At 43.3% G+C, this 12,843-nt stretch overlaps 1 protein-coding gene across 2 annotated transcripts in view; it reads left to right on the top strand.

The window, feature by feature from the left end:
- MTMR10 (myotubularin related protein 10) overlaps positions 1-12,404 on the top strand; it is a 55,678-nt gene extending 43,274 nt beyond the window's left edge. For both annotated transcript variants that reach the window (XM_006932321.4, XM_023255007.1), the window contains exons 12-16: positions 38-108; positions 2,367-2,536; positions 4,295-4,465; positions 8,458-8,640; positions 9,243-12,404. In XM_006932321.4, coding sequence (XP_006932383.3) covers positions 38-108; positions 2,367-2,536; positions 4,295-4,465; positions 8,458-8,640; positions 9,243-9,836 — 1,189 coding nt within the window. In that variant the 3' untranslated portion in view covers positions 9,837-12,404. The remainder of the gene's footprint in view (positions 1-37; positions 109-2,366; positions 2,537-4,294; positions 4,466-8,457; positions 8,641-9,242) is intronic.
- Positions 12,405-12,843: the final 439 nt, after the last annotated feature.

Here is a 12,843-nt window from a genome sequence, read left to right as displayed (position 1 = left end):
TATTTTCTTAACAGTATTTTTCCCTTTCTCTTTTCAGGGCATTCCTTAAACATGCAGCAGAACTCGTGTATGTGCTAGAAAGCAAGCGTCTCTCTGTAGTCCTGCAAGGTAATTCATTACTGAAAACAATGGTCACCATGCCAGCCAGCGTGGTGACTGCCTGCATTCAAGTAGATGACACTACTGCTAACCCATCAGGGACACTACAGATTCTGCCACAAAGACCGCAGGTAGAAAGGAGTCCGGTTTTCTGCCCTGTGTTAAACCTTCTTCCCATATTATGGGAAGGGTTGGGTTGCAGCTCCTGACAGAGTCAGACAGAGTGTTAGTCTTGGCAGAGCATCCTTTCTGTCTAATCTTGCTACGTTTCGAATTCATAAAAATTTCAACTTAAATGCCTCTGGATCACACTAGATTGGACTCTACAGAAATAGATGGGTATCAAGAAATTGACTGAATTGACACTATGTGTTAACTAACTTGGATTTAAATAAAGTTTAAAAATTAAAAAAAAAAAAGAATAGCCAATATTCTGAATTTTGTCTAATGTTTAGTAGGAGTAAAGTACAATATAATAATGTTTCAGTTAAGTGAAGGATGATTGTATGTTAGGTAAATTTAACAGCTAACAGAATTTCTAAGCATACTGATGTAGTTTAATAAACCATGAACTTCCTACCTTATCCTATAATATATTTCACATTACATAGTTTGTGAATATGCTACACTACTGAAGCTTACAAAAGTTTTTTTACCAACTGTCAAATTTAACAGACTTTAGCAAAGTAAAGATATTTAAAACCTTTAAAGGGGAAAAAAGAATAGTAATGCACTATTTCAAGTAATCCCTAACTGTGATGCCATCACAGTTATTTAATTCACACATAAATGCAGACTGTCACAATCCAGTAATCTCTCCTCTCAACCAGTGGGTATTCTAATCCTATTGCAAAAATCCTACTTAGCACATGTCTTGATGGATTTGTATAATACAAAAAGGTTAGAAGAGATACTGAGCCTACATCTTAGTAACACTTTTTTTTAGAACGTGGTTTTGAAATCGTTTATTGAGGTATAATTTGCATATTATAAAATACACCCATTCTGAATGTGTATTTTTAGTACACATACAGAGTGTAGAGTTCAGAGTCCAGTTTTAGAAATTATTTATCTCACCAAAAAGATTACTTGTGTCCCAGCCCCAGACAACCACTAATGTGCTTTCTGTTTCTCCACATTTGCTCTTTCTGAGATATCCTGTGTAAACGAAATCATACAAAATGTGATCTGTTGCCTCTTGCTTTTTTTATTTTACATACATGTTTTTGAGGTTCATTCACGTAGCATGTATTAGCAGTTTGTTCCTTTTTATTTCTGAATAGTATTCCTTTGTAAATACCACATTTTATTTATACATTTGCCCACTGGCAGACATTGAGTTGTTTCCATTTTATGGCTATTATGAATATGCTGCTGTGAACGTTTATATAAAAGTCACCATGGGGACATATTTTTTTTTATTTCTTGTGGGTAGGTACTTAGAAGTGAGGAATTGCTCAGTTATAGGAGTTGCTATCGTTAAAAATTGATGTTGGTGACAGGTTTTCATGGACTCTTATCAGGTTGAAGTACCCTTCTGTTCCTAGTTTGCTGAGAGTTTATCCAGAATGAACTTTGGATTTTTATCACATAGATGCTTTTTATGCATCTAATGAGATGATTATGTTATTTTTATCACTTATGTCTATGAAGTGTTACTTTTTGTCAGATGTTAAGCCAACCTTGTTTTCCTGGAATAAATTCTTGAATTCATGAGATAATATGATTTGCTTGTATTTTGTTGATTACTTCTACAATCTAATCATAAGGGATGCTTGGTATAGTTTTTGTCTGATTTCTTTGGCTGGCTTTCATATCAGGTATTACTGGCATTACTGAAAAAGACACCAGCTATAAAAGATAGGAGGAAAATGTTTGCCACCTTTTCACATGGTGGTGGACAATCCCATTCCCCTTGTTCACTTCTGAGTCACCATGTGGAATTGCCAGTAGTAAAATTAATGTTCTTAGGAAGCAGAATGGACTCTTGAAAGATTTCCACCCCAAACTACTGAAACGTAAAAAGTGTGAGGAATATGCTCTGTTATTTGGAAAATATTCATATATAAAAGATTATTTCCCATTAAATACTGATTGAGCTAAAGTCTATAATATTTTAGAGTTGCTGGAATCCATTGAACCCTCCTAACATGGATTATTTTGAAGGTAGCTCGGGCAGAGAATAATGTAGTATCCACTTGACCTTCCCTTTCTCGCCCAGCATTTTTCTATGTAGTAGTTATTTTCTTTTCCATTTTTCTTAACAGAGGAGGAGGGAAGAGACTTGAGCTGTATGGTAGCTTCTCTTGTTCAAGTGATGCTGGATCCTCATTTTAGGACAATTACTGGATTTCAGAGTCTCATCCAGAAGGAGTGGGTCATGGCCGGGTATCAGTTCCTGGACAGGTGCAACCACTTAAAGCGATCGGAGAAAGAGGTAACAGAATCTCGGTGCTTGTTGTGAGTCTGTAAGTGTACACAAGGCAAAATTCACGTTGTCATGTGAAGAGCTATTCTGTCTGTAAAGAGACCAGGAGGCTTTTTAAATATTGCATTTAGCACCTCTTTGCTTCCTTAGTCTAAGACTACCAATGGATTAGCATCCAAATTGATGTACTTACAAAGATTATTGTAATTATATAGGTAAAATTCCAAAAAAAATTGTTAAATTTCTTCACGTTGAGAACTACTTGATAAAATGCTGTATTCTCTCTCTGAAAAGCAAATAATGAGCACATCAGGTATTTTGAAAAATCAATTTTGGAGTATCACATTTTCTTAAAATGGGGCACGTGTGTTAAGAATGGGATGTTTGAAGGGGCGCCTGGGTGGCGCAGTCGGTTAAGCGTCCGACTTCAGCCAGGTCACGATCTCGTGGTCCGTGAGTTCGAGCCCCACGTCAGGCTCTGGGCTGATGGCTCAGAGCCTGGAGCCTGTTTCCGATTCTGTGTCTCCCTCTCTCTCTTCCCCTCCCCCGTTCATGCTCTGTCTCTCTCTGTCCCAAAAAAATAAACGTTGAAAAAAGAAATTAAAAAAAAAAAAAAAAGAATGGGATGTTTGAGAGGGACATCTTTGTAACAGCTCTGGGCACAGGGGCTGCCGTGGGTGCAGAGGTAGGAGAGCCTGTGAAAGGCCCTGCAGGCATCTCACAGAATGGTGGTTTCAGAAGCATAGGCTGACTGAGCAGTACAAACTACCATCTGAGGAAATCTCGACAGCGAATACTTCACTTAAAAGATGCTGGGGGCGTGGGACACCTGGGTGGCTCAGTCGGTTGAGTGTCTGACTTCGGCTCCGGTCATGATCTCACGGTTCTTGAGTTAGAGCCCCACATTGGGGTCTGTGCTGACAGCTCAGAGCCTGGAGCCTGCTTAGGATTCTGTGCCCCACTCTCCCTCCACCCCACCCCTGCTTGTGCTCTGTCTCTCTCTGTCTTTCAAAAATGAATAAACATAAAAAAAAAAAAGATGCTAGGGGCGCCTGGGTGACGTCCGACTCTTGATTTCTGCTCAGGTCATGATCTCAGTGGTTGGTGAGTTTGGGCCCCACAGTGGGCTCTGTACTGCCAGGACGGAGCCTACTTGGGATTCTCTATCTCTCTGCCCCTCCCCTGCCTGCTCTCACACACTCTTTCTTTCTCATAAATAAATAAACTTAAAAAAATAAGATGCTGGGACTCCAGGATACAATAGCTGTCATCAGCTGTTATACTTGGGGCTCCACCATGTGACCTAGAGGCTAATGCCAACTGTTTTCTGAAACTCTGGGAAGTTTTCCGGATGCTGAGCCTGCACGGTGCACCAAAAGCTAATTACAGAAGTTGTTTTTTGGTTTGGAGTTGTTGGTTTTTTGTTTTTATTTTTCAGCATTCTAAAGAATTATTTCCAGATAAGCTTAATCACATATTTTAGTATCCCCCATTCATACAGTGACACTTGCCTGTTTACTTTGCCATTTCAATGATACTACACAAGTAAGGGCTGTGATGTTTATCACAGTTGAACTTACTTCTTAGGCTTGACATAAGCTGGTTTCACCTATTTGCATATCCTTGGCTTAGCTTTGGAGCCAAGTGTTTTAGGCTTAGCTGTTCTCTTATTAATCTCTTCCTTACTGTAAGCAGTAAGTTTGGAAATAAATGTGAACAACTGAAGGACAACATTAAATCATCCCATTTTCTGTTTGTATATGCCAGTCTCCCTTATTTTTGCTGTTCTTGGATGCCACGTGGCAGCTGTTAGAACAATACCCAGCGGCCTTCGAGTTCTCAGAGACCTACTTGGCTATACTGTACGACAGCACCCACATCTCCCTGTTTGGCACCTTCTTGTTCAACTCTCCTCACCAGCGGGTGAAACAAAGCACGGTAAGAGATACTGTGGCGATAGCTACTTCTCTTTTATGCTTTTACAACTTTATTGATATAGAATTGAAGTACAGTTAGCCGCATATTTAAATATGTAAATTAAAACAGTCTTAAGCTACCATTTTAAGCTGTAATTTCTGAATGAATTCTATAAAAGCCTACAAAAATCTAGGAAACTGTTTCATTTTTATGACTGAGCATTTTAGGTATTTTTCTCTGATGTACATTGTTCATAATAAAGCAGTTTTTAGGGCTCCTGGATGGCTTACTTGGTAGAGCATGCGACTCTTAATCTCAAGGTTGTGAGTTCAAGCCCCACTTTGGTCATGGAGCCTACTTAAAAGAAAAGAGGGGCACCTAGGTGGCTCAGTCGGTGAAGCATCTGACTTTGGCTCAGGTCATAATCTCACAGTTCATGAGTTCGAGCCCCGCATCAGGCTCTGTGCTGACAGCTCAGAGCCTGGAACCTGCTTCAGGTTCTGTCTCCCTCTCTCTCCACCCTTCCCCTGGTTGGTTTCTCTCTCTCTCTCTCTCTCTCTCTCTCTCTCTCCCTCTTTCTCTCAAATAAATTAAAAAAAAAATTTTAATGTGATATGTAACAATTAAAAAAAAACAGATTTCAAAGATGTAAATTATTACACCCACCTTAAATGTTGTGCTTTTATATTTATATTTTGACATTCAGTCTCTCGAGATGAGTAATTTAAAAGGTCCTCTTTGAGGACTTTTGTTTCCTAGAATAAAAGATGTACAAAGCAAGATCATTTTCTTCAGGAGTTCTGTGGAGAAGGAATTTCAGAGATGAAGCATAGGCATGGTGCTAGACTCAAATTCTTGGCAGGCGCTGGCTGACCAAGTAGCCTCAGAACCAGTCCCACATGCCACACAGCAGTCCTGTTGGGTAGGATGTTCAGTTTCTAGTCACAGTTCATTGACCTAGAGGAAGAATCATGACTAAGGAGGGTCTCAAGCCAAACTTGAAACTAACTTCTGATTGCCGCTGGTAGAACCTTCCAGAACCCTGGGTTCTGACTCACCCACATTGGAACTGACATTGGGAATAGCTGATAAATGTTGCAGTAACCATTGAGAGAAACAGAAAGGAGAGTTCTTGTGGTCCTCAGCCTCAGCACCAAGGCCCTGGTCCAGGTGATGTGGCCTGGTATAATGTGAGTCCCTCCTAGGGTCAGAAAACCTGAATCCTGGCCCTGGTCTGGGAGAATGGTGAGCCCAGGTTCCTCATCTGTAAACTGTGAAGCATAATGCTTCACTATTTGCTAAAGAAATGAATTAGTCTAGATTGCAGATGTGAAAGACAAAGTGCACTAGACGTTTAAGGAGATGATTTTTATTCAGGCTACTGTAATAGAGAGACCTTTATTAATGAGGAACATCCCAAAGAAAAGGAAGGGCCTGGGGCTTGTTACAAGAGGAGGGAGATGGGAGGGAGGGGGAGCTGGTCTTACCTCAGAGTAGGGGAGCCGTGTCTCAGTGGGGCTGTTGTCCGGGGGCTCAGGGTCAGAGAAACTTAGCACTGCCATAGGGTATTTATTTTAGATCGGGGAGTTTGTGAAGGAAGTTTTTATAAAATATATTCTGTGCTTCCCTAATAGAATGTAACCTCTCCCAGTACTGCGCTCAGACCGGTGGTAGGCTGGGGCCCTGAGGTGGGGGAGACTATTTGTTCCTAAACTAAATGGTCTCCGATGCGCTCCTTTTCATTCCTCGTTCACTGGGCATCATCCAGTTTGTGCCCCCTTGAGCTTCGCTGTGGGCTGTGCATCTGGTGGTGTTGCCTGCCCATCATACTCCTCTCCCTTCACTGCCCCATGTACACGCCCATGCACGCCCCTAGTACATGCATGCATGCACACACACACACCTCGTGGGCCTTCAAAATGTACACAAAGCTAGGAAATCAGCCTTGTTAGACGTAGAACATTCGATGTAAAATGCCAGTACATCGGCCCTAAGGTCCCAGTGACTGCAGTGCCTCCAGCAGGCACTGAGCAGAGGACTCTGCAGAGCTCAGGTTGGACCCCAGAGACACTCACTCCTCACCCTGCTACTAGGCTGGATTCTGGATGTGCCCAGATAAGTTTACAAATAGCTTTCGATGTGGAAATAAATATTTTTTAAAAGTATATCATCTGAGGGTGCCTGGGTGGCTCAGTCAGTTAAGCAGCTGACTCTTGATTTGGCTCAGGTCATGTTCTCATGGTTCATGAGTTCAAGCCCCGCATCATCGAGGAGCCTGCTTGTGGTTCTTTTTCTCCCTCTCTGCACCTTGCCCCTCCCATCTACACTGTCTTTCTTGCTCGCTCTCTCAAAATAAATAAATAAACTTAAAAAAAAGTAGATCATCTACTTTCCCTGGTCCATGCTCTAATACTGTATTGTTTTTTTAGCCTGGGCTTTTTCAAAAGCTTTTCCTGGCAAGTACTAGCATGGATCCCTCCTTGTCTCAGCACTTCATACTGATGATTTGATGTAACAGCCAGATTGAAGGCCGTCAGTGCCACCTCTGCCCTCCCTGGGAAAATGGCTTTTGATGTAAGGTCCTGATTAGCACAACCGATGTTCTCAGCTTAGTCTCTTCCATAAAGACATTTCCTTCTTTTCTGAGGCCACTTTAGATGCTCATGGTCAGGTACTCTTTGTGGAAAATCTGATCTTTGGAGATAAACATTTTTAGTTTTCACATAAAAAAAGATGACTGTTTTCTGTTTATTTTTCTAGAAGGGCCATTAAAACAGCTCTTAATACTATCTTTTTAAAGGAAATGGGTTGTTTCTACATGCATATATATTTTGAAATTTCAAGTAACTAAAAAGGTTTTTTTTTAATATATTTGGTGCTTAATGAGTTAAGTTTTACTCGTTTGCAATAGGACATTTTGTAAAATGCCCTATACTGTTAGATAGCTTATCTGTTTCCTGCTGGCCCTGAGTCAACACTACGACATGGGTCACACCTGGTCATACCTGTGGTGTGGAGCTGGTGTCCTGACCACAGTGCTTCTTTAGTAATAACAATGAGTTTTTGCCTTTTTCCTAATTTCCAAACAAGTTCTTGGTTGTTTGGAGAATACTGAAAAGTACGGAGCAGAAAATAAGAATCAGTCCTCTCCCACCATCCAGGGACTTGGTATCTTGAGAAATTTCCTCCAGAGAACTAACCTACATAAACCGATGTGCCAGCCTGCTTTGGCTCTCAGCCAGGATGACGGCCCCTTTCTCCATGCCACTAAGTGCAGCTGCATGGTTTGATGCTCCTCACCTTCTCCACACAGAGGCAGTGGGCTGTCTCCCTGCAGCATTGTGCCCTGCATCAGTAGGCCGCGTGAGCCTACAGTGGGCTGGAGGTAGGCTCCTGGGAGCAAGAGGCCCGGCCTCAGTGCGTGGTCTTCGTGGTCATGGCCAGATGCTGGGACTGTGTGCACAGGGTCTGGATTCCCTCCTCCCTGCTCCTGGGGTGTGGTTCAGATACTGAAGGTCACTGGATAAGTGACGTGTGAGCGTGGACTTAGAAAATGGGATAAAATAGATGGCAGGGATCACCATGCACAGACTGTCTTACACCTCCACTCACCAAGTAAGTTCTGTGCCCAGCCGGTAGTTGCGTAAATGTATCACGTACTCAGAAAGTAAAGTGCTACAATTACAAAAGTAACTGGGACACCTTGAAGTATGGCTTTCCTGAAATTTTACTTGTTGTAATAATATATTCCTTGCTCAGAGGGTCCAGCTTCCTTGATGGCTTCCAGAAGAAAAGGTGCTCTCCTTGCTCATATAGGGTGTGAGGTGTCCCTCCGATCCAAGGTGCCAAGAATGTCTCTTCTCTCAGAGCAAAACATGCTGCTCCCGGGGAGCTAGAGTTGCTCTAGTCCAGAAAATTCCCCATAGTGAGGGAATGATTTTGGCTCATCAAAAAAAATATATGAGAAAATCATTTGGCATCTTCTCATAAATGTTCAAATATTTATCTTGCAGGAATTTGCTATAAGCAAAAATATCCAGCTGGGTGACGAAAAGGGTTTAAAATTCCCCTCAGTTTGGGACTGGTCTCTTCAGTTTACAGCAAAGGATCGTACCCTATTCCATAACCCCTTGTACATCGGAAAGAGCACACCCTGTGTACAGAACGGTTCTGTGAAGGCTTTCAAACGGACAAAGGTAAATTACAAAAACGCACCAACAATAAAAACACAGTGTTTGCTTACACCTAACAAAGGTCATATTTTCAGAACACAGAGTATTAAGATCCAGGTCACTTCCCTTGACACTGCCAATGCAGATTTTGAGGAATCATTTGCTTTGTAACTGAAATGACCATGCCCTGACTTTTCTTCTTGGTGACTGAGGCCCACAGAGCTTGCTTAGCATGTAGGATTCAGCGGATAGCAGCTCTGAGCCTGAGAGGCCCCATTCCTGAAGCCCATCCACTTGCCTTTCTTTCTGGAATCAGCCAGATCCTAGATTTCTCCCTAACCCAGAGGTCTTAGAAATTTGCGCTTTAGCAGAATGATGAACAGGAGGTGTCCCCTCCCCGCCAGGTCGCAGGCCAGCGCTAATGCCCTAGGCAGAGCCCATTGCTAGCTAATGGGACTCAGGTGGAAGAGGATCAGGAGGAGGGTTGCAAGGGAAGGGACGGAATGTTATGAGCGCCATTCCCCCATTTTGTCCCCACACCCAGTAAATATTTGCCACTGGGCCTTTCCTGTCTATGCAAAGGGGGAGGCTCCAGGGAGGTAATGCTGAGGTCGCTCTCCTTCCAGAAAGGCTACAGCTCCACACTGAGGGGAATGCCAGCTTCCTTGAAGAACGGGATCGTCACCGACCAGGACCTGGTCCCGAGGCGAAACTCCCTGATCCTGAAAGGAAAGCCGGAGCCGCTTCCGCAGCCCGGCGGCCAGGCCCGCGGCGCGGAGCAGTATCTCCGAGAGTGGTTCTCCCGGCCGGTGGACCTGCACGGCGCCCTTCTGCCGCACGTCTCCGGGACGCACGTCAAACTCTGGAAGCTGTGCTACTTCCGCTGGGTCCCCGAAGCCCAGATCAGCCTCGGGGGCTTCATCACCGCCTTCCACAGGCTGTCCTTGCTGGCCGACGAGGTGGACGTGCTCCGCAGGACGCTGCGGCAGCACCGGGCCGGCCCTCCGGAGGCCCGCTGCCCGGAGCCTGACCAGAGCCGGATGTACTTCCGGGTGGGCAGCCCACAGGCGGCGGGGACGCCGGAGTTCCTGTCTTCATCGTTCCCCTTCTCTCCCGTGGGCAACCTTTGCCGGCGGAGCATTTCGGGAACGCCGCTGAGCAAGTTCTTGAGTGGGGCCAAAATCTGGTTATCTACCGAGACGCTAGCAAACGAAGACTAACACGCCCGTTTTCTGAACGTTTTGAGGGGAGCCATAAACCGGCTTCCTCTGAATCAGAATTGCTAACCTAGGCATCAGAGGCTCTAAAAATTTTACGTGTCGGAATAATAGTTGAAATTTGCACTAATATTTAAAAACAAGTCGAGTTAACACTTCCTCACAATTCTTTTTTAAAAGACCTTTTCTTTTTTATGTCCTCTTTGTGTCATTTTCAGTCTGGCCCAGTTTCGGGTGATCTGTAGGCAGACATTCTCCTATTTTTACTACTGTGAGCAAACAAATCAGGTTTTGTCTGTGACGTTTATTTTGTCTGCATCCACTTTCTCCCACCAGCCACTAAAGGTTACCTGATCCTCAGCCTGGCACCCCAAAGAAACAGAGGTCAGGAAAGTTAAGAAATTAACGTTTAGTCTATTTTCAAGAGCATCCGGTCAGCTCTAATAGGTATCAATGTATTTTTCTGGTCACTTTCTATTCTAATTGAACTCACCTGAGGGTTCAGTGTTCCAAGGCTATTATTTATTTTAGATCACCTTGTTTGGGACCGTAGATCACTGTGTTTTAAAATCATGAGTTTGCTGTTAACTTCCCAGGACTAACTTTAAAATGATATGCACTGCTGACTTTAAAAGCATTTGCTGTAGATAATATAAACTTAGAAGTGCCTTTGACATTGAGGTATGCATAACACAAAGTAAAACACAGTTTTCAGTTTTTAAAATCAGGGTGTTAACCTACATATTGGAAATGGGCTTGTCACCGCTGAGCTTCATACCAATAGCCAGGAGTCCCCCAAACCACATTTCCTTCCCTCTGAAAGTCAGCGAGGACACAGCGGGCCTGTGGGGTGGTCGGTGTGGGTATGACAGCGGCAGGAGCCAGTGCTGTCGGCACCGAAGCCCACGCTCCAAAACAGAGGGCTGTTGAGAGGGATTTGGGCGTTTGCTGCCCGTATTTCCAGTCTGGTAAACTGTTGTTGGCACTTTACCTTGGAAATAACTAATGAGTCAGGTCACCTGCACAGAGGTCCCTCCTCCCGCCCACACAGTTCTTAGTGGTTAGGTTTAGCCAACAGGAGAAATAAAGTGTACTTCTCTCAAAATACTGCCATTTTAATATTGAGGGAAGACCCCCAACCCCCGACCTCTGACAGTGGAGAAGCACGCAAAGGTGTGTTCTGTGTCAGACTGTGGCGGGAACCCAGCCAAAGCTGTGGGGTCGGAGCTGAAGCTTGTTAGGGGGACTGGCGGTCAGCACCATCCCCCTCCTCCCCACCCCCCCCCCACTCCTCTGCCCACCCTGTTCCCTGTTTACAGGATGGATGTTTTCAAATTGGGCTGTTAGTTTCTTAAACTGCCATCTTAAGCTTTAGGAAAGTTTTATAGTGAAGTGGCTAGCTTCTAAAACAAGTTTTTTCAAAGTGTGTTTTACCTTTATGTGTAATGAATAGCTTTCAAAATGTCTGAATTATTTTCCTTTTTAAAGTTGATGTCTCTGGACCTAAAGGGACAGAAGTTCTTACACAGTGTCTTAGGAAATTTGTCTTCTGGATCAACCCAGTTTTTTCAGCTTGTTGCCTAGAAAATAAGGGCTTTTTTCACCTTATATAAATAAATAGCACTATTGCCATTAAACATTTTATACTACTTGATTGGAAACCAGTCTCAATCCCCTTAAAGTCCCACAGCATATCCTGCCATTGAAAGTGTGATAATTCTCCCTTTTTGATTAAACTGCCTTTTTATTATTACAAATAATTCTAAATTGGCGGGGGGGGGGTGGGGTCTGGGAGTGGTTGTTGAGCATTTATTTCTAATTCTCTTCCCTCACACATTTATTTCAACTCCTTTAGTGATTTTTTTTAAATTTACAAGTTTAAAAAAGATTAGGTACTATTAACATACTGTCTTAAAATAGAAAATGTGCATATTTTTGTATGATAATCAAATGTAGTAAAATATGGTTTTTAGTTTTATTTTTGCTGGATGGTTGTTCTATCATGATTATTGTGCCACAACTTATGCATAATATGAAAAACAACTATAACAGCTTTAAGTCCTGGCCATTCTAAAGCTGCCTGGCACCTCTGCTAGCAAAAAGGATGTGGTGGTGACCGAAGTCCTCCGTGTGGTTACGGACGCTGCACCAAAGAGCGCTTCACACTCTCCAGCCCCACAGCCCCGCGAGCGAAGTCTGTGCCGATGGAGCACCGCACGGGCTCCAGACAGCTTGGGACTTTCTAGTACTGAACTTAAAGATGTACAATGTCTTACTGTTATTTTATGATGGAAACCAGTTTTAAAACCAAAAATGTCTTAACTTTATTTAAGAAAAGTATATTAATGTGTGCTAACAGAGGGTGAAGACTAGTCAACATACCTTCAACAAAATCTGCTTGCTATAGCAGTAACCTCAAGTAGAACGTGATTTTGAGAGAAAACTAAAACCTTTGTGCCTAAAATTACGACCTGAGTTAAGGTAGGATGAGCAGGAAGATGAGAGCTCTTATTCAACAGTGATGAATGTGAAGGAAATTTTGACTGCTAAATAAAATTTCCACAGAAATTGCTTGTTGTAGTTATCGATGTGAACTCTACAAGAACATAGTGATTGAAGAAGCGAAGGCATTTTCTTCCAGCCACACTTGTGCGGGTGTCATCCGACCTCTTTGCTCTCAAGCAAGGTTGTGATCAGTTAACATTTTCAGCATTGATTAGAACTGGCTGTGGTTAAGGCCATCTGGGTATTAATGGGCTATGCCCTAACTTGTCCTTCCGCTCAATAAATTACCAAGCTCGGGGCATCTGGGTGGCTCAGCCTAAGTGTCTCTTAATCTTGGCTCAGGTCATGATCTCAGGTTCATGAGTTACAGCCCTGTGTCAAGCTCTGTGCTGACCGTGGGGAGCCTGCTTGAGATTCTCTCCCCCTCTCTCCCTGCCCCTCCCCTGCTTGCGCTGCCTCTCTCTCAAAATAAATAAAAGTTTTAAAAAATTGCCAAACTCGAGGA

This window comes from Felis catus, chromosome B3 (genome assembly GCF_018350175.1).
Source record: "Felis catus isolate Fca126 chromosome B3, F.catus_Fca126_mat1.0, whole genome shotgun sequence".
NCBI classification, from domain to species: Eukaryota; Metazoa; Chordata; class Mammalia; order Carnivora; family Felidae; genus Felis; species Felis catus.
The sequence above is the reverse complement of the archived record's forward strand: the minus strand, read 5'-3'. Positions and strand labels throughout refer to the sequence as shown.